This window comes from Hyperolius riggenbachi, chromosome 7, assembly GCF_040937935.1.
Source record: "Hyperolius riggenbachi isolate aHypRig1 chromosome 7, aHypRig1.pri, whole genome shotgun sequence".
NCBI classification, from domain to species: Eukaryota; Metazoa; Chordata; class Amphibia; order Anura; family Hyperoliidae; genus Hyperolius; species Hyperolius riggenbachi.
The window spans coordinates 285,345,432-285,372,306 of record NC_090652.1 but is presented as its reverse complement, the minus strand read 5'-3'; the positions used below and the strand labels follow the sequence as shown (position 1 = coordinate 285,372,306).

Below are 26,875 nucleotides of genomic sequence, written 5' to 3'. Positions count from 1 at the left end.
ACCTCAATAATCATTATGGGATCACAATACAAACTGCCAGCAAACAGAACATCTACTCCGAGCTTGAGGTACGTTTCACACGAAAAAAGAAAAAAAACTTCCTCAGAGACAGATATCACATCACAGAGTGTCTGACAAACAATCGGTACAGCCTGTTCTCTCTAACGTTGTGGAAGGGGATTTGAACATCCAAGAGAGGTGATCAGTGGTGTAACTTCTACTTATGGCCCTCCCTAGCAAAATTTGATCCCCAACCCCCCCCCCCCACTGTGTTCACACCCTCTTCCCTTGCCTCCTCTTGATGACCCTCACCTCCTTGGTGCCCATCTCATAAGCGTCATAAAACAAGTGTGGCCACCCCGATCTTCACACCCATAACAGGTGTAACAACAAAAACTCCTGATCTGAAGTAAAGTCCCCTCTATCGGAGGAAGGGAAGGGTAGTGGTTGGGCCCCACACAGCTCTGGCTCCCCCTGTGATTGCAGCAGCTGTTTCCCTCTAGTTACACCACTGGTGGTGATAGCATGTAGCAGGTACTTCTCAGACAAACGTTCCCACCAGATGTGACAAGACTGGCCATGCCCTTTTTATTTATTTATTTATTAGACATTTTCAACTGAAGCTTGGGTACATAAAACCAGATACTTACCTAAAGAGATGAAAGCCATAGGATCCTATTGAGGTTTGTCTCTCTATTCTAATGTCCCCCGTCGCTAAGCTCGGCCCCCCGGAAGATTAGCGACAATGCATTATTGCCAATCAGATCGGGGCTGCACAGCTCCTCTTCCTTGTACATGGCTGCGCAATAGACGACTGAGCCTGCCTGCACATGCGCATTAAGCTGGAGCCGCGGAGTGGGAAGGCTCGCGAGGCTACAGCGCGGCCATTAATATGGAAGTGAAGCTATGCGGCCCCCTCTCCTCTGCAACGGGGGGCTGCCGACTAGAGAGGGAAACCTAAAGAGAATCCTGAGGCGTCCCTCTCTGCAGGGTAAGAACTTGTTTTGAACCCGAGCTTCGGCTCGGGTGCACTTTCAATTTCCAGAACAATGGTATAACCAATAAATGGGTTCTATATATTTGAAAAAGAAACAGAAGAGCTCACTACAGTGCAGAATGACTTGCTTTGGCAAATGAAGTCCAATAATGGAATAATACTTACATTTGTAGGCTACTACATAGGCGACCACTATAAAGGCAAGACAAGACAAAGCACAGAACATTTATATCGTGCTTTTCTCCTGGAGGACTCAAAGCGTTTGAGCTGCAGCCAATAGGACATGCTCTACAGGCAGTGGCAGTGTCAGGGAGACTTGCCCAAGGTCTCACTAAATAGGTGCTGGCTTACTGAACAGGAAGAGCCGAGATATGAACCCTGCTCTCCTTTGTCAGATGCAGAGCCCTTAACCAGTACACCGTCTAGGCAGGTGGGTAGTACAAACCTGACCACACTTGGGTTAAGAAGTTGCCCTCTGTAGTTGATGTAAGTAAAGGGTAACACCCTTCCCCCGATGGTGGTCAAAAGAAAGTGAAGATATTTGAGAATCAGAGGCACCAAAAATAATAAAATACACTACAAATAGTTTAAAAATGAGAGGTAGTGGTGGACTTACCTCCAGATGGCACAAATGACCTAATTTGAGAAAACAAAACTTCATTGCAGTACATGGGCAGTATGGGTCCCCGGTTTAAATCCAAGCACTATCTGCCAGAAGTTTGTATGTTCTCTTCATGTCTGTGTGGGTTTCCTCCAGGCACCTCAGTTTCCTCCAACATCCCAAAAACATACAGATAAGTTCATTGTCTCCCCCCTAAAATTGGCCCTAGACTACGATACATACACCTCACGAAACATACATAGACATATGACTATGTAGGGATTATGTTGTGAGCCTTTCTGGATAGATAAGGGCACATAAAGGGTGGAAGAGGAAGAGCGTTGTAGTAAAATAATATTGCAAGAGGAAGAAAGTTATATAGTGATAAAGGGATGCAATGAAACGGGGGAGAGGTGGTGGTGAGGGTGGTGGTGGGGGTGGTGGTGAGAGTGGTGGTGGGGGCGGTGGTGAGGGTGGTGGTGGGGGTGGTGGTGAGGGTGGTGGTGGGGGCAGTGGTGAGGGTGGTGGTGGGGGCGGTGGTGGGGGTGGTTGTGGATGGTGGAGACAGAGATGGAAATACAGGTTGGGGGAGTGTGTGTGTGTGGGGGGGGGGTGGAGCAAAATGGGAAGATATAATAAGACAGTAAGAGGAAGGGGAATGATAAAAATAAAAAGATGCAAAGAGACTGGGAAGAGAGGCTAAAGGGTTTGGGAGTGGAGAGAGAAAGAGGGAGAGAGAAGGTGGGAGATATGCAAGAGATATCTATGCCATGCATATACAAAATAAAACGACAAACATGGCATATGTGTGTTGGCGTGGGTACGGCCTGTTACCCCCCTACATGTTCTCTATCAAGTCTCCCACAAAATTGTATTTCAGTCTATATTTTTCGCAAGTAAAGCATGGGTGACTCGAATAATGCCAGCAGAACTCCTTAAAATATATAAGATAATGTGCCTCTTTATGACTGTGAACTGCCTGACATGATGATTTACTTTATAATAAAAAATAGATGAAATCACAAGCAGCTCAAAGAAAATATTTTACGGCGGACAACTACAGGTCACTTAGAGCTGATGATGATGCAGTCGCCTTTCTTAGTGTCAGGCTATCATGCTCTCGTGTCAATGACCGTATTTCTCAAAAGTGTCACAGAGTCGTAATGCAGCATCTGATCCTTAGAAGAGATATAAAGAAGGTGACACATTTTCATTTCTAAAGTGTTTTCTCCTGGCTGATGGCTAAAATTCTTGACAAGGGTTCCAATGAATCATCTCTCTGCTTTTCCCTATAAAGTGTATTGGCCAGTGCACACCAAAAACCTCGAGCAGATCCGCACATCGCTAGAGGTTTTTGAAGCAGATTTTCAGAGCGATTCTAGGAATGTATAGAGAGGTTTTCTAAACATGCCTAGTGTTTTTGGAGCGTTTTTGTGTAGCAGATCTTATATTTTGTTACAGTAAAGCTGTTAGGCCTCTTTCACACCAAGACGTTGCGTTTTAGGGGACGTTATGGTCGCATAACGTGCCCCTAACGCAACGTATGGTGGTGTTGAAGTTGGACGTCAGATTAAGCCGCGTTATGCGGCTCTCAAAGCAGCCGCTCCAGGATAGTGATGGGAAGTCCGGATCTTTTTAAAGGGGTTCTGTGGGGGTTTCTGAGGAGAAAAACTGCGACTTACCTGGGGCTTCTATCAGCCCCCTGCAGCAGTAATGTCCCACGCCGTCCTGCTCCCATCCACCATACCCCGCAGCCGGCACCGGGCTATTATTCGTCTGACACACAGACGAATAATGCGACCTCCGCGCCTCCGCTCGCATCATCTGAGGCTTACTGCGCAGGCGCAGTACAACGGTTTCTTGTACTGCGCTTGCGCAGTAAGCTTCCGATGATGCAGGCGGAAGCGAGCGGGTGCGCGGCCACTGTAGCTCAGCCGCAGTTGGATCCCATGCCGCTTAGACCAGGGCCGGCGGTGGAGAACGGCAGATGGGAGGAGGACAGCGTGGGACATTACCGCTGCATGGGACTGATAGAAGCCCAAGGTAAGTGTCTGTTTTTCTCCTCCGCAACCCCCCACAGAACTCCTTTAAGGATTCGGATCATTCGAATCAGATCATTGAAAAGATCCGGATCTTTGAAACAAATCATTTGAATCATTTTACTAGGGATGCAGACTGGGTGAAATGACTAGCAGGACAGAACTTTCCCTGCACTGTACATTCTGTATGTTCCTGTTTCTTCCAGACAGACATCCACTGTGAACCGAATCTTTCATTGTGATGCTCCGGATGATTCGACTCACAAAAAAGATCCGGATCAAATGAACGATACGTTCATGAACAACACTACAAGTCCCACCACGAGTCACCACAGTGCAGTGAATATTAATTAGCCATGTGGCTAGTCACTGAGCATGTGCAAACAATTGATCGCCACTAGGAGACTGTTAGACGCCATCTATTTACTATGTACAGCACTGCGATCTACAGCAGCACTGTACTGGGGACAGCCGTGTGACACGGCTTTCCCCCTGGGAGACACTGGAGTGATTGGCTGCCATAGGCTGGTGCCTATGACAGCTGATCACGGTGATTGGCTGGTGGGGGAGGGAGGGCCGGGGAATAAATATATAAAAAATTAAAAAATGGTGACATTTATTAAAAAAATATTCATATAAATATTTATAAAAAAAATAAACATTGGGGGAGCAATCAATGCCCACCAGCAGAGAGCTCTGTTGGTGGGCAGAAAAGGGGTGGGGGGGAATCACTTGTGTGCTGAGTTGTACGGCCCAGCAGCGAGGCGTTAAAGAGGAACTCCAGTAAAAATAATGTAATTAAAAAAGGGCTTCCTTTTTACAATAATTATGTATAAATGATTTAGTCAGTGTTTGCCCATTGTAAAATATTTTAAATCCCTGGTTTATATTCTGATATTTATTACATGGTGATATTTTTACTGTTGGCAGGTGATGTAGCTGCTGCATGCTTTTTTGGCAGTTGGAAACAGCTCTAAACAGCTATTTCCCACAATGCAACAAGGTTCACAGACAGGAAACTGCCAGGAGTACCATGGTCCTCAGAGTTTCTTGTGGGAGGGGTTTCACCACATATTTAGTCATACAGCGCCCCCTGATGATCTGTTTGTGAAAAGGAATAAATTTCTTATGTAAAAGGGGGTATCAGCTACTGATTGGGGGGTGATCAGGAGGGGGCAGTGGGCAGGGGGGGGATAAAAAAAAAATAGCGTTGACAGATAGTGACAGGGAGTGATTGATGGGTGATTAGGGGGGTGACTGGGTGCAAACAGTGGTCTGGGGGGTGGGCAGGGGGGGGGGGGGGGGGGTCTGAGGGGTGCTGTGGGCGATCAGGGGGCAGGGGGGGGGAAATCAGTGTGCTTGGGTGCAGACTAGGGTGGCTGCAGCCTGCCCTGGTGGTCCCTCGGACACTGGGACCACCAGGGCAGGAGGCAGCCAGTATAATAGGCTTTGTATACATTACAAAGCCTATTATACAATGTAAATGCGGCGATCCGGGTGCTAGTAACCCGCCGGCGCTTCCGAACGGCCGGCGGGTTACTACAAGCGGTGGGGGCGGAGCCAGTCCCTGGCGGCTGATCGCGTCACGAATGACGCGATCGCCGCATAGCCACTCCCGCAGCCGCCCCCGCCGATGGGCGTATTGCGGTCGTTTGGGCCCAGTCTTTGCCGCCGCCCATCGGCTGGGGGCGGTCGGCAAGTGGTTAAAGCTGCAGTTGCCTATTTTGTAAAAATGGCATGGTCTTTAGGGGGGTTTAAGCCCATGGACCTTAAGTGGTTACGTTTCCCAGAGTTATAATACATGGACTATTTACCCTTTTCTCTCACCTGACCTTAGAAGTTGTATTCTGCTAGGAAAAAGTTTATGGCTGTAATTTGCTTAGATGTTTGACATTTACTATATTCCCAACAAGGTGTCCCCAACAAGCTGTCACTTCCATGTCTGGAAATTAACTCTTTCAGGCAGAAAAATAAAAAAGTTAAACAGCCTGGTTATTAAAGGACCATAGTCATGAAAAGCTTAAAATTAAAAATATATGTAAACACATATAAATAAAAAGGTTGTTTCTTCCTGAGTAAAATAAGCCATAAATTACTTTTTTCTCCTATGTTGCTGTCACTTCCAGTAAGTAGTAGAAATCTGACATTACCGACAGGTTTTGGGTTAGTCCATGTCTCCATGGGGAATCTCAGCATGGCCTTTATTCTTTATAAAGACACTCTCTGAAAAATATTTATACAAAGATGCTGGCCAACCTCCCCGCTCGCTGTACACTTTTTGGCAGTTGGACAGAGCAACTGCCATTCACTAAGTGCTTTTAAAAAATTAAGAAAACCCTGAGAACCCCCCATGAGGTGATGGGCTAGTCCAAAACCTGTCCATTCTGTCAGATTTCTACTACCTACTGGAAGTGACAGCAACATAGGAGAAAAGTAATGTATGGCTCATTTTACTCTGCAAGAAACGTACTTCTTATCTGTGTATGTTTACATATATTTTACATTTTAAGATTTTCACGACAGTGGTCCTTTAATAGGGTTTGCACTTCCTTTACACATCTTTCTAATTATGTCACATGTCACCTTGGGTACACTTTAACTTGAACTTTGTAAAGCCCCAGGAAACCCAAAACTGAAGTTGTTATATTCTGAAACCACATCACGCAAAGAAAAAAATTCACTGAAGAAACATTTAAACCTATTGAGCATTTTGTGTTTTGGGCAACCAAGAAATGTATTTTGACGAAACGGGTCTACTCATCCCCCCCAATTTTTATGAACCTAATTGACACATTCATTAAACTCATGTATATCAATAAGTTTGATACGGATCAACTAAAATAACTGCAAAGTTCTTTAAGCTATGGATCCTCTTTATTAAATATTATGTCCCAAGAACTGAATTATTGACTCTTATGGAGCCGTTTAAATACACCAAATGGTACCTCACTAAACAGATAGCTGGATCCCTAGGGTTTTTGGATGCAGTTGACTGAAATTGCACTATATATATTTCAAAGCCAATGTTATTGTTTAGAGTCTGTAAGAGATATGTATATTTTCTCTTCTCAGCTATAAAACACTCAATGGCCTCAATTCACTAAGCTTTATCGAACACTTTATTGAACGTTTGATAATTTACCTCATGAGTAAAATCTAATTTTAAATTCACTAAGGCGTTATAGGTTTATTGAATTTTTTATCGATAAAACGTTCAATAAATCTATAGCACCTTAGTGAATTCAAAATTAGATTTTACTCATGAGGTAAATTATCAAACGTTCGATAAAGTGTTTGAGAAAGCTTAGTGAATTGAGGCCATTAGTGTCTCTTGTCGTGTGGACCAAAATGTTTTACTATGTTCAGGGGGTATACACAGATAGGAGGATGTGATGATGTTGCTGTTGTCGTAGTTTTTGATACCGGTTATTATTTTAGGGGCAGACTATCCCTTCCCAGCAAAGAGGGGTACTAGAAGGGATACAAAAGGTGAAAGACCGAGAGCCCAATATAGTGCAGTATGTCAAGATGAAATCTGGGTTACCAAAAAGGCAACCACTGGATGTGCAGGTGGGGAGAATTATAACCTGACCCCACTCAGGTATAAGAAGTCGCTCTCTGTAGACCGGAAGAACGGGGATAAACCCCTCCACTCAGGGTGGACTAGATCAGTAGATAATAGATAATAACAGAGGCGCCAAATTAGAATAAAATGGTTAAAAACCATTTAAAAAGGAGGGGGGTAGGTGGACACCATCCTCAGGTATATAATGACCAGCCAATGAGTCGTTATAAATAAACAATAAAATGTATTATAAACTCTCAGATCTGCAACGCGTTTCACTGGTCAACCGCCCTCTTCCTCAGGCAATCAAAGTTTGGAGATACAGACTGCTGCATCAATTACTGGGCCAGGTGCCTACTGTCAAAAAGGCAAATATAATAAGAAAAAAAATAGAAACTGATCTTTTAGGGGGAGTCACAGGGTCCTTTATAGGCTTCCCAGGTCCTCCTAGAGACCATGGGTGCTGCTTGGGACCCTCCTGAAGTTTGAGTCCGATCGGCCCACTATGCACAAATGTAGTTGTGCTGTACCCATGCTAGTACGGCCACGCCTGTGCAGCAGCACGGTGCTCCTCGTGGATAGCCACGTCTATGCAGTAGCGTGGATAAACATTTCCAGCTTACTGCACGGGCGGGGCCGTACTCGTGCAAGTGCACTACTGCAGCACATGTAAACAGGGGAGACTGCCACCACCATAACATATGCAACACATTTTTGTTGAATATGTTCCGGAAGTCCATGCATGGCAAGAGTGGTCTCCAGGAGGACACGGGATAAAAAGAGTAGAGATCCATTTAGCACAATTTTCAGGAAACAAACCTGATTAAGAATCATTTGAGCTGCTGTCTGGCTATATATATTTGACCCGTGTATACGGTCAAAGGAAGTGGCTTTCTACAAATGAGTTCCTCAGAGTACGAGAGAATAGCTGTTGGTTCCTCGGAGGTCTCATTCTGTTGGAAATTCTGCTTTTACCTTTTAAAACAGTTTTACACTTGAAGAAAAAGACTGCAGTTCCCATAAAGAATAGTTTCACATTGCAAAAAGCTTACACACTTAACCACAGCATAGCAGCATACCATAACAGGTTATAATAGTTCCTCCATTAACCAAGCTCTTCTTGAGAAAGAAATAAAACTGCACTTTGCCTCTAACCCAAGGCCTCGTATGTGGAATGTACTTCTTCCTGTTGCCCATAACAACCAGTCATATTCCTTTATCCATTTGTCAAGCAAGCACTGTAAACATCACAGCTGAAGTATGACAAAAGACTTAAGTAAGCCAGCCATCAATCACATACAAATGGAGGTGCTAAGAAGCAATCCCTCTAAGTAGACGAAGGTCAGTCATTTGTAACTAGTGATGGGCACAAATTTCACATAATTAGAATTTCACATCATTGTTTGCAATTATGATGCAAAATTGTAATGTGAAATTTCTGGGGAAAAAGCGTAATTTTGTATCTTAAAGAGAATCTGTATTGTTAAAATCACACAAAAGTAAACATACCAGTGTGTTAGGGGACATCTCCTATTACCCCCTGTCACAATTTTGCCGCTCCTCGCCGCATTAAAAGTAGTCAAAAACAGTTTTAAAAAGTTTGTTTATAAACAAACAAAATGGCCACCAAAACAGGAAGTAGATTGATGTACAATATGTCCACACATAGAAAATACATCCATACACAAGCAGGCTGTATACAGCTTTCCTTTTGAATCTCAAAAGATCATTTATGTGTTTACCTTCTGTCCCCTGCTTCTCTCATGCACTGAACATTACAGGCTTCCTGCAGACAGCTCTGCCTGTGCCTGTGTTTGTAATTCCTCAGTATGTGTCAGCCAGCTACTTTCACAGCCTAACAGAGGAGGAATTTTATCCAGCTCTCTTCTATCACTGATAAGATAGCAGAGAAGCTGCTGGCTTATGTAAAGAAAACACACACTGGAGTGTGCATAGAGAAACAGACCAGCAGGAAGAGTTGGCAGCCTTCCAGACACAGGCCGACAAGTCTGACAGGGGAAAGATACATTGATTTATTACAGACACCGTGATAGTACAAAGTGCTGCAGTGAGCCAGAACAGATTAGAATAGGTTTAGGAACTTGTAGAATGGTAGAAAAAACGTTGTAATTTTTGTTACAGAGTCACTTTAAAGTGCAATGAAAGCCAGCATTTCTACTTTGCTCTAATAGATTATTTACAGCATATTATATACAACCAGCATTTTTTTTTACTAGACCTGCATTCAAAGGGTTAACACAGGCTTTAGAAGCTTCCCTGCCTGCAGAGCTGGCGGCTTCCGAACTTTACATAATGTTATCTTGTATTTAATTGTATCAAGTGAGAAATGTAAACAAAGCCTTCTCTCACACTGCCTGCTCCGCTGAACAAAGTCAGACAAGCATAAATGATTTCTGATTAAGTTAGAGGATGAATAAAGCAGTTATAAATAAAATGCAAAGTCAGCTCTCAGAGTAAAATGAGTGTACTGTAGGAACGTATCATTTCTAAATAAATAATAATACTTATGCACAAAAAGCAAATATGCTAACCGTATGGTATATAAGAAGTAGGAAAACATGTTTTTATTGAATATTATGTCAGGGTTTTATATTGCTTTAAAGAGACACTGAAGCAAAAAAAATAATAATTATGATATAATGATTTGTATGTGTAGTACAGCTAAGAAATAAAACATTAGAAACAGTGACATACGTCTAATATTGTTTCCAGTACAGGAAGAGTTAAGAAATTCCAGTTGTTATCTATGCAAAAGAACCATTGAGCTCCATGACTTTCAAAGTCGCAGAGAGCTCTGTCTTCTGAAGCTGGTTATCTCAAGTGCCTGGCACTGTATTTTTTTTTCTTCTGCAGAGAACAGTTTAAAAGTTCACTGGTCTGCTCTGTAAAATCATATAGAATGCTGAGTAGTGTGTAAACTGCAAATATTAGCGAATGATGCAATGTTATAAAAAAAAACAACAACAAAAAAACTATAACTGAAAATAAAAATATGAGAATATTTTCTTTGCTACTAATGTTCTAGTAATTATCCATACTACACATACAATTAATAATATCATTTTTTTTCACTTAAGTGTCTCTCTAACGTAATCAGGAATATTTTTTTGGGCAATTTCGTGTAATTTTCGCATAATTTTGTTTTGATTTTAGCAGTTAATATCAAAGTCCCCATACATGCTATCGTCACCAAAATAGGTATGTATGTTTAAGGGGTTTGCATTCTCTGATGCAAAAAATGACTGACAAAATACCCCTTGAAAATCGGAAAAACGGAAAATGAGAAAATCAGAAAAAAGGAAATCTGAATTTGGAATTTCCACGGCATTTCCGACCATCCCTGTTTATATAACTTGAAACTTTTTAATTTATTCACTCTAATTCTTTGTAGTGCTGCTTCTGAGTGGTAAATACCGTATATTCCGGCGTATAAGATGACTGGGCGTTTAAGACGAAGCCCCAACTTTTTCAATTTAAATATAGAGTTCGGGACATACTCGCCGTATAAGACTACCCCTCTTCCAATGCGCACCAAATAAAAATATATAATAAAAAAAAATCATATACTGGTGCTATCTATGACCAGATACTGGTGCTGTACTGTATGTGGTAACCAGTATATAACAGTATACAGGCGATTGACTGGATGGATTGGTCAACTCTCCCTAAGTGGATTGGTTAGTTATCCATGTCTACCTGTCTATCAGAGCGGAATGGAAGAATAGATCGCGCTGTGCCCATTAAACACACCTCTTTCACCCTTCTGGCCCGCCCTTGTATCCTATTTACCTCCTTCTCTGCCTCTCATATCTCACACATGTGCCCTGCGCCACTTCACTACAGTCCTCAGCAGCGAGATCTGAGAGGCGGTAACAGGATAGGGGGTATAACCCGGCATCAATTACACCTGGCGTACAAGACGACCCCTGACTTTTCAAAAGATTTTTAAAGGGAAGGTTCAGGGAGGGTGGCTAAAAAATAAAAATCAATTTCCACTTACCTGGGGCTTCCTCCAGCCCGTGGCAGGCAGGAGGTGCCCTCGCCGCCGCTCCACAGGCTCCCGGTGGTCTCCGGTGGCCGACCCGACCTGGCCAGGCCGGCTGCCAGTTTGGGCTCTTTTGCGCTCCAAGGCCCGGCACTTCTGCGTCCCACGCCGGCGCGCTGACGTCATCGGACGTCCGCCGGGCTGTACTGCGCAGGCGCAGAACTACTGCGCCTGCGCAGTACAGCCCAGAGGACGTCCGATGACGTCAGCGCGCTGGCGTGGGACGCAGAAGTGCCGGGCCTTGGAGTGCAGAAGAGCCCAAACTGGCAGCCGGCCTGGCCAGGTCGGGTCGGCCACCGGAGACCACCGGGAGCCTGCGGAGCAGCGGCGAGGGCACCTCCTGCCTGCCACGGGCTGGAGGAAGCCCCAGGTAAGTGGAAATTGATTTTTATTTTTTAACCACCCTCCCTGAACCTTCCCTTTAAGGGTTAAAAAGTAGTCTTATATGCCAGAATATACAGTAAGTGGATTTAGGAATAAGGCTAACACTGTTATACTGAAGACACTGAAACTGAGTGTAGTCTATAAAACGTTTATGGAGAGAGCATTAGATAAATCTCTCCCACAAAATCGAGGATTCAAACTGGCATACAAATGTTTCTGGTTACTTAACCACATGAATGCAAGGCATAAAAGTCTACGGCTCTGTGCTACGCCGGCCTTGGAACATTAAGACAACATTGCTTTAGACCTTGTACGCTAAACTCCCTTCCTCCAGTAGTCAGCTGGTGAGTCATTCTGAAACAAGCATGATAATGGAGCGGATAATCCTTTATGCAATATGAAAAATGTTCGGAGTTATATATAGCAAAGTAATGACACACTACAGCCACGCATAAGTACCCGTCTTAGTCAATCGTATACATTTTAGCTTAAATGAGAGAGCCGAGATGTTCTCATGACTATAGTGGAAAAACCCTTGTACTCGTAAATAAATTGCCCACATTATAAGCTGCAAGGAAACATAAACCATTTTAAAGGAACATAAGTGGCATTCGGACAGAGAACTGCTATTTGTCTGCAATCATGCTCAAAAGCCCTGACCAGAGATGGTCAATGAGATGAAAATCATTCCAGATTGCATACAGAGTGCAACTTAAAGGACTACTGAACTGAGGTATAAGGAGGCTGCCATATTTATTTTGTTTTAAATAATACACATTGCTTGGAAGCCCTGCTTATTGATGTGGCTGCAGTAGTGTCTGAATTACACCAGAAACAAGCATGCAGCTTATCTTGTCAGATTTGACAATAATGTCAGAAACGCATGATCTGCTGCATGCTTGTTCAGGGTCTATGGCTGAAAGTATTAAAGGCTGAGGATTAGCAGTTCAGTCGGGCAACTGGTATTGATTAAAAGGAAATAAATATGGCAGCCTCCTCTCGTTGCAGTAGCCCTTTAAATGAAATGTCTGAGGTAACATTTAAAAAAATATATACTTACTCGGGGCTACCTCCAGCCCCTGGCAGCTGTCCTGTGCCGTCACCGCAGAACAGGTGGCTCCCGTTCCCCTCCGGTGCAGATGCCGATCTCGCCTGGTCGGCATATACTGCTTCTGCGCGAGTGCCGCTCAGGGTCGTGCTGACGTCATCTGGAGTGTTCTGCGCTGGTGCAGAACTACTGCGCCTGTGCAGTACACTCCAGATGACGTCAACGCGCGACCGCGAGAGATTCTCGTGCAGGCGCCGTAAATGCCAACTTGGTGGGTCGGAATCTGCACCGGAGGGGACCGGGAGCCACCGGAGCTATAAATTACTTTTCTCCTATGTTGCTGTCACTTGCAGTAGCTAGTAGAAATCTGACATTACCAACAGATTTTGAGTTAGTCCATCTCTTCATGGGGGATTCTCAGCATGGCCTTTATTCTTTATAAAGACATTCCCTGAAAACGATTCATACAAAGATGCTGGCCAACCTCCCTGGCCACCGTACACTTTTTTTGACAGTTTGGAAGAGCAACTGCCATTCATTATTTTAAAAATAAAGAAAATCCTGAGAACCCCCATGAGAAGATGAGCTGGTCCAAATCCTGTCACTTCTGTCAGATTTCTACTACTTACTGTAAGTGACAGCAACATAGGAGAGAAGTCATTTATGGCTCATTTTACTCTGGAAGAAATGTATTTCTTATTTGTATATGTTTACATGTATTTTAGATTTTAAGATTTTCGCAACAGAGGTCCTGTAAAGATTACTACTATTCAATACACATATAGAGGTGCTTATTACCAGTAAAGCACCAATGAAAAGCTAATAAGAAGAATGAAGGGGGCCCCTAATGAGTTCCTCTGGTCCAGGGGCCCCAGTGCAGTCGCTACCTCTGCACCCCCCCCTCCCCCCCATTGCTACGCCACTGGTTGGATGGCTGAATTGTTAACTCTTTCATGCAAAGGAGGAAGAAAAACAACTCAGCATATTTGTGTGCTTGGCAATGTACATACACGTCAATCATCATGTCATTTAAGATTCCCTTAAAGTACCCCTGACCTCGTTTTTTAATGAAATGTTTTTAATGCTCTTTTTTCTTGCTGTGCTGTGATATAAGAATTACAACACTATCCTCCCCTTCCAGCGCCCCCGTCCCCCACACTGCTCATCCATAATTCAGAGCTTGAGGATGGGCTGGGAGGAAGTGACAGTACTTCCTCCTCTCTGCCCGTCATCAGTAACGCCCCCCTGCACTCGCCGCTATTAGTTCCTATATGCACAGCGTGCTGGGGAGCTGTGTTGAGTGCAGTCTTGAGGTAATTTATCTCAGAACAATAGTGTAGTAATAGCTGTATTAGTACACCAGCGTTCTGAGCTAAATTACCTCAAGACTGCACACAGCTTACTGTGCACATAAGAACTAATAGCGGCGAGTGCAGGGGGCGTTGACGGGCAGAGAGGAGGGAGTACTGTCACTTCCTCCCCGCCCATCATCCACGTTCTGCTCAAGTCAAAGATTTCAGCTGAACAGAACAAGGGACAGGAGGGGCGCTAAAGGGGGAGGGAGCCGCTGTGATTTATGTCACAGTGCAGAAAATAAATAAAGCATTAAAGAGAGTCTGAAGCAAATTTTTTTTGCTATGCTTACCTTTTAATTCGCTTCAGAACTCTCATCATCCGCAAACCGCCGCATCCCTGCTGAAAAACGAGGGCTGCAGACCCCACAAATCCCCGGGGGGGGGGGGGGGGAATCTGGCCGGCACTTCCTGAAGAGGCAGAGCTCTCTGCTGTAGCTCTGCCTTTTCTGATATCAATTACGGTGGATCGCCGCTTCTCCCCGCCCCTCTCACACTTCCTTCACAGAGGGGCAGGGAGAGGCTGCGATACGCGCGGCGATTGACGGCAGGAGAGGCAGAGCTACAGCACATAGCTCTGCCTCTCAGAGCAGCAAAATCCACGACCAAGTTGGTCGTCAATGTTTGCCCGGGGATTTGGGGGGTCTGCAGCACTCGTTTTATCAGCGGGGATGCGGCGGTTTACCGCTGATGAGACTTCTTCTGAAGCAAAGTAAAAGGTAAACATAGCAAAAACATTTGCTTCAGAGTCTCTTTAAACATATGATATTCTGCAGTGAGGTTCAATGTAGGGATGATCGGAACCATTATAATCAATCCAATAGAAAAAGTAGCATGCTTAAGGATTTGTACTTTTTCAAAAGCCAGCTTACATACCTTGGCCCAGAATTGAACCCAGGTCTCAGTGTGTAGTAGGTATCTGACTTACCCCCTAGACCACCAACCACACTACATGCTAAAGCCAGCCTAGCATGTACCATTATGATCAATCCAATAGAAAAAGTAGCATGCTTAAGGAGTTGTACTTTTTCAAAAGCCAGCTTACATACCTTGGCCCGGAATTGAACCCAGGTCTCAGTGTGTAGTAGGTATCTGACTTACCCCCTAGACCACCAACCACACTACATGCTAAAGCCAGCCTAGCATGTACCATTATGATTAATCCAATAGAAAAAGTAGCATGCTTAAGGATTTGTACTTTTTAAAAAGCCAGCTTACATACCTTGGCCGGGAATAGGAAAGAGAAAGAGAGAGAGAGAGAGAGAGAGAGATATGTACTTTAAGGTGCATCAAGGGAGAGCCAGATCATTCACTAGGCACCAAAGCAGGTTCCTAGGGCCTGGTAGGAGTTAAGGGGCATACCATTCATCTAGTCTTAGCCTTTGCTTTTGCTCCCACTTGACTTTACCAAAAGCGCACAACAAACAAAAGTTGCTACCCTAGGGCCCACATTCACCTTCATCTGTCTTTGCACCATAGACAGTCCCGTGGCTCAGATTGATAAACTATAGTGTAAATGACCACATGCACACTATTGGAGACATTTTGGCAAAGAATAGAATAACATCTAGCTATGTACCTGCATGGAAGTCTATGCCCACAGCAAACGAGGTTCCTGAGATGGGCATAAGGGCATCCATCCTGTCACTGGGGTCCAGAGGGATTCCTCTGATTCCTTCATGGACCGAGTACATCAGAAAAGACTCTATACCTAAACACAGAAGTAGAAAGGTTTACAGATATGAGATATATATGAAGAGCAGTTTGTCCCAACATGGCATGTACATTTCCATTAAAAAAAAAGAATATTCTCAGTTAAATATCAACTCCTACGTACTGTATTAGATTGCTCAGATTTAATAAAAGGAATAGGCTTAGATGAACCAGACAGTTCAGAAGCTAGGCCAAATTTAAAATTTTATTCACCTAGGCCCAGAGAAGGATGATCCGCCAGGCAACCTAAGTAGGTGGTTGGGGCCTACTGGGAGTCAAGGGGCCCACCTGCCACCTGGGCACCCCAAATCTACTACCTTGCCTAGGGCACATCCTTATGAGTTTGCTTCAGGCAGCAAAACAGCAAAACGTCAAACTCTGCCCTGCATACACCTGACAGATTGCGGTGGAATCGGGATAGTGGAAAATACAAAGTTGGCAATTGTGGTCGCATTTCTCAGTGGAAAAAGGCCTTTCATGTCTTCCTGCACTCAATCTGCATTTTGAAGTTTATCTTCAGCATTGCTTTAGATAGAAAACACTTACACTTTAACCCTCTCCATTTTGATTGAATGTGTAATGCAAGGTTTTTTTTTTCTTTTTTAGTCCTCAAGTGCATAAAGCTGAACTGATTTATATTTATTTCTATAAGAAAAGCGGTATCTAATTCTTGCCATCAGCTAGCCTGGCCTCCCAGCAGCACAGCAACGTAAATAGCAGCTATGGTGTTTACCTTGACAGGACATGCGATTCTTACGGAGATTATAGCCAACGGTACACATGCATGTTCGCGTCGTCTCGGAGGTGGGTAGACACAGCTGGGAGCATCCACCATTGTTCCCCTGACAAGGATTGCTACCTAGAGCGAAGCACAAACACACATGAATAGACCTGCAAGGAATTTTCGTGATGCAAATACCAATGTTCACCAACAGCAAAGCTACTAATTCAAACAGTCGAGGCGAATGAGCACCGTTTATTTTAAAAAAGGATACAGAAATAGTGGTGGGCAGAAATTACACCTGTGCATAATTATGCATCATATTTTGCAATTACACATTGTATTTGTAATGCAAAACTTGCGGATTGTACATAAAAACATTGTTTTGCAGGTAAACGTATACAAAAAAATTAGCGGATTATGCATAAAAAATTCACGTGTAAATGTAATAATCACTAATGCAAAATTTGCGGATTATGTGTAAAAAAAAAATGTGCATGGAAATGTAACCGTAATTACGCATAATGGCATAATTTACGGATTTTTTGCACTGACTATTTAAATAGCTGTGCGTGATCAGTATACTGGCTGATGATTTTGCACTGAATATTTAACTAATAGCTGCGTGTGTACAGTATACTGGCTGTAAACACAAATTTTTTTCGTATACAAACGCATTTTTTTCATTGAATATTTAACTAATAGCCGCGCATGCGCAGAACATTGGTGAAAAGATGCAAATATTTGTACGCATTGAATTGCAAAATCACAAGCATAATTACGATTCACAAATGTAGTATGCTGTACTTAACGTTATTGCAATTACGCTTTGCATAATTGCGAAAAATATGCAAAAATGTGCATAATTCTAATTAACCCATTGCAAGCATCACTATACAATCCAAATGTCGCTATCATATCGTAGCAAGGCTGCAATCCTGTAATTTTTGTTTTTGCAGAAAACATTACGCATGTCACAACAAGAACAAACAATAGAGGCACAAATCAGGAAACACATTGTCATTTGAGGCTTTCATCGAGACGCAGCGGTTTCCGCCATCAACTTGATTTCACATCAAATAAAAACAAAAGAGAATGTTTTCACGCTGAATCGAGAACACTGCGACGCAGAATAACCTGAAACAATGCACAAATTACTTTAATTTTCTTTCAATTCTTCTTGCCATTGGGAGACAATATACAATGGAATACAAGCACTCTGGTTGCTTTTCATTGAAAACTGTAACACACAAGCGGGGGACGGCATGAGGCGGAGGGCTTGGCGCTGTTTTGTGTCTGTGCTGTGCAGCAACATAGTTGTGTCACACAGTGTTGTATTATGCTTTGCAGACTTATAGGAAAATATGTAACTTCACCCATAACCCCATCACTGCCGGCCAAAGCATTCTTTTGTACTACTCACTAAATATACAGCATCTAACAAAAGTGAGAACACCTCTCACATCTTTGTGAACATTTTATTAAATCTTGTCATGGGACAACACTGAAGATATGAAACTTTTATACCATGTCAGTGCATATTAGTGTAATTGTGTGTCCCATCCATACAACTCAACACACAACCACTAAAGGAAACCAGAGATGATATAAATTAAAAGTTTTAACTCATTAAGTGATTGAGATCTAGGCCCTGTTTTGGTGGGCTCTGGCTGGCAGGGTGTAGATCTCAATCACTGTCCGCAGCGTGCATCCGTCATTTCCGCCGCTTAAACCCGGCGATTATCGCCGCATCTTACAGACTCTGCCTGTCTCTATGACAGCAGAGTCATGTGAGCGGGTCAGAAGCCGATTTCATTGGCTCCTGGTCCTGTCTTTCAATGTAAGCTGTTTCCATTGGCTTACATTGAAAAACAGGGTCAGGAGCCAATGAAAGCGGCTCCTGACCGGCTCACATGACTCTGCCGTCATATAGACGGTAGAGTCTATGTCCTGGGGCGGTTGCGGCGGGTATGTACGGCGATTCATCGGGATTCCGTTGGGATTGGACTAGCAGTCTCTGGTCCTTAAGTGCCCAGAGACCGCTGGTCCTTAAGTGGTTAAACATACCTGGTGCTGCCTCCACCCCCATGCACACAGATCGCTCCCACGCCACTGTCCTCAGCCTTCTGTAAAGCGCAGGTATGTCAAACCAGTCCTACGAGGGCCGAGGTCCTCACACATTTTTGACACAGCTCAAATTAAGTGATGGGTCTGAATCAGGAAAGATGTGGTCCATCAAGTAGAACATATTCCTCTCTTTCTTAGTCCATCCTAAACACTGGCATGGATCTGGCCCTCCTGGCCTGGAGTTCGACACATCTGGTATAGCCGGTACTGGGTCCCATAACTTCAGCCAGTCGCGGCCAGTCTGCACAAGAGAAGTGCGCTCTCTATGTATCTCTCCAGCAGCCGTCAAAGAGATACATAGAGAGTGCACTTCTCTTGCGTCAGACTGGCCGCTACTGGCTGAAGTTACGGGACCAGGAGAAAGCTGAGGATGGCGGCGGGGAAGCAATCCGTGCACATGGGGCTGGAGGAAGCCCCATGTATGTATAAAACTTTTATTTTATATTGTCTCTGGTACACTTTAATGTCTAAATTGCACCTCTATAGCAAAAGAATAACAAAGCCAAAAGTGTCAATAGGTTGTGTACTCTCTCCATTATTTTCCAGCCCTGCCTTTAAGGCCCATACACACACATGGCTGACTTAAAGGATACCCCAACTGAAATGTGACATGATGAGATAGACATGTGTATGTACAGTGCCTAGCACACAGATAACTATGCTGTGTTCCTTTTTTTCTTTCTCTGCCTGAAAGAGTTAAATATCAGGTATGTAAGTGGCTGACTCAGTCCTGACTCAGACAGGAAGTGACTACAGTGTGACCCTCACTGATAAGAAAGTCCCTTTTTTTACCTCTTTCTTGCTCTCAGAAGCCATTTTCTGCTAGGAAAGTGTTTTATAGTTGGAATTTCTTATCAGTGAGGGTCACACTGTAGTCACTTCCTGTCTGAGTCAGGACTGAGTCAGCCACTTGCATACCTTATATTTAACTCTTTCAGGCAGAAAAATAAAAAAAGGAACACAGTATAGTTATCTGTGTGCTAGGCACTGTACATACCTATGTCTATCTCATTATGCCACATGTCAGTTGGGGTATCCTTTAAAGAGAAACCGTAACCAAGAATTGAACTTCATCCCAATTAGTAGCTGAGACCCCCTTTCCCATGAGAAATCTATTCCTTTTCTCAAATGGTTTATCAGGGGGCTCTGTAGGGTTGATTTTGTGGTGAAACCCCTCCTACAGTGTGATGTCAGCGCCTCACAGCACTGAGGTCCTGACATCACACTGTGGGAGCCTTGTTGCATTGTTGGAAATAACAGCTGTTTCCAACTGCCAAAAATGCAAGCAGCATCTCCTTCTAGTGACATCATGTGATAAATGTTAGAATGTAAATCAGGGAGAGGAAAGATTTTACAATGAGCAAACACTGAATAAATCATTGAAACATATTTTTTTTTAAAAATTAAGTATTTTTTATTACATTATTTTCACTGGAGTTCCTCTTTAAGTCAACTGAGGTGGCCAACAACAACTGCCTCAGCCGATAATAATCAGGCATGTGTACAGCGCCCCCCCAACCCACGTGTGATCCGCCTGGTGGATCTACTCCAACTGTTTGCACTGCTCCCCATCACACACGCGCTGGTCGTCGTCAATCTGTCGTCACCCCATCGGCATAGCAACACAGCACGTCATCAGCTTGCAGAGCTGACACACGTCAGTGATGTCACCCAAGGGGACCAAGTGACATCTCTCAAAGGTGTGTATGCACCTTTACTCTCTTTGACAAGGAATTCACTAGAGCTTCACTGGTGGCCCATGGAATCATCTTCTCCTCCATGACAACATCACAAAGCTGGTGGACGTTAAAGACCTTGCACACCCTCCCCAGAGACACCACAGATTCTCAATAGGGTTAGTTTTTGTCGACATGCTTGGCCTGCCCAGCACCTTCACCCTCACCCTCATTTTCATCAGCAAGGCAGTGGTTATTTTGGAAGTGTTTGGGGTTGTTATGCTGTTGGAATACAGCTCTGCAGCCCAGTTTCCAAAGAGAGGGGCTTATGTTCTGCTTAAGTACATCACTGTTTATGTCAGCACTTATGGTTCCCTCAATGAAATGTAGCCCCCCAGTGATGGCAGCAATGATGCAGCCCAAACCCATGACACTTCAACCACCATACAAACAGGGGCCAAAAGTTCACAGCATTAAATTACGGTACTGTATTTATGTACTCTCAAATAAAATGAGTTGAGGAGATAATCTTGACCAAATAACTTTCAGATAACATATTATGTTGCCCTCCACCCCTTCCCCTCAACCCCACTTTGTGGTTTCTCACTCCGCTTTTTTTTTCTTTTTGATACCAATTTTCTTAGTCCACAATCTGCATGTTTATATGTTCTCCCCATGTCTGCGTGGGTATCCTCCCGATTGTCAGTTTTCCCCCAACATCTCAAAAACATACAGATATGGCTTTCCACTAAAATCGGCCCTAGACTACAATGGATATATGGCTATGTTGGGGATTAGCTTTTCAGCCCCTTTGAAGGACATTTAGTGACAAGACTATATACTGTACTCTGTAAAGCACTGTAGAAAATGTCAGCACTATACAAATACTATTTGTGGAGGGGGGGTGGAGTTGGAGACAGCTTGGAGGTCAGGTGGTTAACTTGTCAATACCAGTGCTGACTAAAAACATCTCAAGTATTACCCCTGAGAAACACGATTTATGGACAGGTGTTATTGGGAAGTTATAACCAGTAAGGGGTGTAAGAGAATCACAACAGAAAGTTCAGGAGGAGAGAGAGAGAGAGAGAGAGAGAGAGAGAGAGAGAGAGAGAGAGAGATATTTGGGTATCATCTGCATATATGAGAAACTGGCCAACCAGAGCATGTAATATGCTAGGCAAGACCATAGCCGTAGATAAAGACAAGATAAGGTCCAAGGACTAAGCCCTGTGACACTTCAACCGATTAAGGTCTGGAGTAGAAAAGGTTGGTTAACACTCTCAAAAGCTTAAGTCAGGTCAAGAAGAATCAGTTAAGAAAAGTGGCCTTTAGATAAAGAAGTTCAAATCTTTTTTTACACATTTATGTAGTAACAGTGTACATCTGTCGTTTTACATCTCTAACTGTCCTTAGGCAAGTAATCCTGAGGTCAGATTCTTGCAACTGTCTGTATAGAGCTTCTATGTGCTCATCATGTTATCTGTTTCATTTTGATGGCTTCATTCTCTGATACAACCCAAAAGTTAATTGCCTAGTGATGTTCGTAATCTGCTAATTACGATTACGCGAAATTACGCGTACATTTTTGCAATTACACCTATATGTAATTGCAAATTCGTAATTCAATTCACTTTGTGTAATCATTTATAATTACGCATGAATTTACGCATCATTTACGCGTAATTTCGTGCCGACTTTGGCGTTAAATAGCAAAGCCCCATACATGCTATTGCTACCAAAATTGCTACATGTGTTAAGAAGAATAGTGGGTTCAAGTGAAAAAAATACTTTTTCAAAAAGACCTTGTAGTTTTTGAGACAATCGACTTATAAAATGCAAAGAAAAATAGTTTTTTTAACGCAGAAAAATGACAGTTTACAAAAAACAATTTCTTTTTGTATTTTTAAAATCAATTTTTTCAAAAACTACAAATTCTTTTTGAACAATTGTTTTTGTAACTCGTAACCACTATTCTTCTTCACATATGTAGCAATTTTGGTAGCAATAGTATGTATGGGGGCTTTGCTATTTAACACCAAAGATTACACGTAAATTCATGCATAATTACGAATAGTCACAATTACCTACGAAATTAATTACATTACTCCCCCGAAATTTCGCATTAAGATTGCGTTTGTGATGTGTAATTGCGTTTTACAATGCGTAATTATGTATGGGTGTAATTTCTGCTCATCACTATAATTGCCCGCATGAACGCACGCACGCACGCACGCACGCACGCACGCACACACACACACACACACACAAAGACTGGCTTTACATTAGGGTAGGGATATTTAAAGTAACTCCACACCACAAAATCCAAAATACTTATACCTGGGGCTTCCTCCAGTCCCCTCCACACCGTCTTCCTCCGCCTTCCCTTTCTCCTGTTAGAAGCCCTGTTAGCCTGGCCAGTCGGATACGCACTGCACATGCGCAGCCCGGCCACAGGACCCACCACGCTCCTTTGGCCAGTAGGCGCAGAATGCTCCCAGCCGTGGAAGCAAGATCGGGGCGCGCATAGCCACACTGTGCATGCACCAACTTACGGGGTTTCTAGCAGGAGAATAGGAAGGCCGAGAAAGATGGCATGGGACCGATCAGTCTGGAGGGGGCTGGAGGAAGCCCCAGGTATGTATAAATATTTTGGATTTTGTTGTCTCTGGTACACTTTATCCCTTCTGTGTAGAATGAATGCTAACTTCTTAGCCAACAAGATACTGCAAAGATTAATAGACAGACCAAAACAACACAAACACATTTTCAGGGGGGAAATAAAAGACATTTTAAGCTGTTCCTCTTTTTGAAAATTCAGGGCAAAAACCTACACAACATTGGCTGCTCCTAAACGTAGGGCTTTCCCTGGAGATTACAACTTTTCTTTTAATATTGCCTTTATTTGTATCTTGATTGCAGTATTTAAACTTTACAGTTATTTATCATTGTCCACCGCTGTCCAGATAAAGTTGTCTTTTAGCAATCGAAAACACAACGGTCTACTTGACTAACGAACATTGTCCCGGTCCTCCTGCGCTTGGTGTCACATTGAATAATGAAGTACCTAATTGTACTTCGGAATCCAGGAGAGGCAGCAATGGAAGCACCTTAAACACTACTAAACTGCACATTTTTCATACTAATGGAGCTCTTAAGGTACCTGCAGTGATACTGTTAATGGGCTTGTCTCTTATATTGATGATTTTGCCAATATAGTCTTCAGAAGGAGATAACAATTCCATTCAATTTAAATGTACCCAGCATTAAACAAGGAATGTCTAAGCAGTCACTTGTCATTAATTTGGGATTTAAAATTCATGGGATACCTCGTTTAAGTCATTTCTCCCTGGTTTGACCTTTTCAGTATGGATGCTTTTTGTAGTTGTTTGTAATTACACTATAGTAAATGCTACATCACCGAAATACAGGAACTTGAGAACAGAAAATATGAGAAAAGGGCAGTAGTCCCACATACTTTCCTAGTAGTTTTGGGTCACCCTGGGCTGCTTGGGTATATTCTATTGTTCTGGCCCAAGTCCTATCCCATAGAGTCATATTAATTTCTGCCATGCACTGATGTGCTCAACAACAGGCTGTCTGCATGGTGGGTTGATGTGGCGCTGTAAATTTTATAAGCTATAGGCTTGCTATACACCAGCGGCTCTAAATGTAAGCATGGCTTTACGGGCATAAAGAGACCATTTGCATAATCAGTAGTGATGCTGCACTGTGGAAGAGAAGACCACAAGCCCTCACTTAAAGAGATTCTGTACTCTAAAATTCTTACAATAAAAAGCATACCAATCTATTCATTATGTTCTCCTGGGCCGCTCTTTGCTGTTTCTGCCATTCCCTGCTGCAATCCTGGCTTGTAATTGCCAGTTTTAGGCAGTGTTTACAAACAAAAAACATGGCTGCTAACCATCATGCTGAGAGAATATCAGTCTGTGACTCATACAGAGCCTGCAGGGGGCGTGGAGAGGGTGTGTATAACTTCTATCCTATCACAAGCATAACAGCACATTCCAGCCTGAGTGCCTGAGCCCGACAAAACCGTCAGAAGAAAGAAGATTAGACTATATAACAGAGATAATACAGCCACTGTGCAACTAGGAAAGGCTGCAGTAAGCCAGTCCACATTAGAACAGGCATAGGAACTTATAGGATAGAAGAAATAAGGCTGAACATTTTGTTACAGAGTCTCTTTAAAGCTAAATTATTGCAAATACCATTTGTTTTAAGATGGCAAACTACACTGAGTGTTGGCTTTTAGTAGGAGGGCTTTTCTGTCTCTTTTAGTCCCCTATAATTTAGGAATGATTCTGGGTCACCCCGACTAGCAGCTTGGGTATCCTGTAAATTTAAAAAAAAAAAAAAAACACAGCTCAAATGGTCAAAGTATGGATACTGGTGTCAGACGACTGATCATCTCATCTACACATGAGCGAAATTGTCCTGGAAATAGTGCCTAGTATGCCAGGAAAAGTGAAGAGCGCAAATTTTGCATCATCCTAATTTGCAATTATAATGCAAAATCGTAATGTAACATTTCAAAAATCACTATTAATTTTATTTATACAAATAGGATCCATAATTCCACAATTTGTGTAATTTTTGTGTGATTTTGAGCCATTTAGCGGTTAATAGCATAGTCGCCATACATATCATTGTCACCTAAATCACTACGCATGTTAAGGAGAAGAGTGGGAACAAGTCCCAAAAATATTTTTTTTTTCTTTAAAAAAAGAAAAAAAAAGAAAGTTTTTGAGAAAATCGATTTTAAGCACTTCAGCCTAACTGGACGAAAATTTTTCGTCCAGTTAGGCTGCGCACTCCCGCGGGCCCCCCCGTGCGTGCTCCTGCTGGGGGCCGTTAGCCCAGCGATCAATGAAAGGGATTATAAATCCCTTTCACTGATCGGACCCCCCCAGAGAAAAGCCGACAGAGTCTCTTCAGACGCTCCGGCTTTTCTGAGATGAAAAAGTTCCCCTGCTTCTATCTTCTTCCTGGGAGCGAGCTCGATCGCTCCCAGGACTTTTTGACTGTGGCCATCTTGTGGCCGAATAGCAAACTACACCAAAAATCACCTTACATTGAATAAATACATTTTTACACATGTAAAATCCCCTGTTTACCTCCCACACCAAAAAATACCCACATACAAGTTTTAATAAAATATAAAATTAAAAATTAAAATAATAATAAAAAAAAACATAAATAGTTACCTAAGGGTCTAAACTTTTTAAATATTTTTTAAAAAGTTTTTAAATATTCATGTCAAAGGAGTATATCAATATGATTTATTAAATTATGGGCTTCTAAATAGTGATGGACGCAAATTGAAAAAATGCACCTTTATTTCCAAATAAAATATTGTCGCCATACATTGTGATAGGGACATAATTTTAACGGTGTAATACCCGGGACATATGGGCAAATACAATACGTGAGTTTTAATTATGGAGGCATGTATTATTTTAAAACTATAATGGCTGAAAACTGAGAAATAATGAATTTTTTCCGTTTTTTTCTTATTCTTCCTGTTAAAATGCATTTACAGTAAAGTGACTCTTAGCAAAACGTACCTCCCACAGAAAGCCTAATTGGTGGCGGAAAAAACAATATATAGATATAGATCAATTCATTGTGATGAGTAGTGATAAAGTTATTGGCAAATGAATGGGAGGTGAAAGTTGCTCAGATGTAAAAAATTCTCAACCCTGTAGGCTGAAGTGGTTAAAAATGCAAAGGAAAAATGTTTTTATAAACTGAGAAAAATTGCAATTTAAAATCCATTGTTCCTTTGCTTTGTTAAAATCTATTGTCAGTCTTAAATTACACAGTATTACACAGTCTTTGTAAGTATTTATTCCCACTATTCTCCTTAAAAAAATTGAGGATGGAGCCGGCACTGGAAATTGTAAATGGGTAATCTGCAGAAATGCAGCATTACCGCAACTTGGACATTTTAGCCCAATCACAAAGCTCAGAAGCATTGGACACCAATCACAGGATACAGACTTTTTCTGCATAAATTGCATTACCGCAGAAATTTTAGACCAATCACAAAACTCGTATATTGCGAGTCTTGTGATTGGCCTAAAATTTCCGTGGAATTCCAATTTCCACAATACATCGACACATCCTCTGATTTGTCCAATACTACTGAGTATTTCTGAATTCTAAGCCTTGTGATTGGCCTAAAATCAAGCTAATCTCAAGACTTGAAAATACCCGAGTCTTGTGATTGGTCTAAAATTTCTGCTGTATTCTGGTGTTCACGGTAGACCTCCACCTTCTCCGATTGGTCCAATACTTCTCAGACTCAGAATTTACCAAATGTACTTTCTGAGGTAATACATTAACCACTCTTTCAGTAAAGAACCCTTTTGTAAACAGGTGGCTAAATTGTTTTTCATCCATGCCTAGTTCATGTTTCCTTGTCCTTTGCACAAGCCCCTGGACAAAAAGCTCATCTGCCAAGTTTTTATATATTGCCATCCTTTTACCTTTAATTTTAATGAGCCCAATAGTTTGATATTTGGTGACAAAATATTTGCAACCCTTGTCCGGCTCATATCAGAAA

At 42.6% G+C, this 26,875-nt stretch overlaps 1 protein-coding gene across 6 annotated transcripts in view; it reads right to left on the bottom strand.

Moving 5' to 3' along the window:
* LRP1B (LDL receptor related protein 1B) overlaps window positions 1-26,875 on the bottom strand; it is a 2,031,260-nt gene that overhangs the window by 533,647 nt on the left and 1,470,738 nt on the right. For all 6 annotated transcript variants that reach the window (XM_068245873.1, XM_068245875.1, XM_068245874.1 and 3 more), the window contains exons 34-35: window positions 16,499-16,624; window positions 15,632-15,763 (exon numbers count right to left, since the gene is read on the bottom strand). In XM_068245873.1, the coding sequence (XP_068101974.1) occupies window positions 15,632-15,763; window positions 16,499-16,624 (258 nt within the window). The remainder of the gene's footprint in view (window positions 1-15,631; window positions 15,764-16,498; window positions 16,625-26,875) is intronic.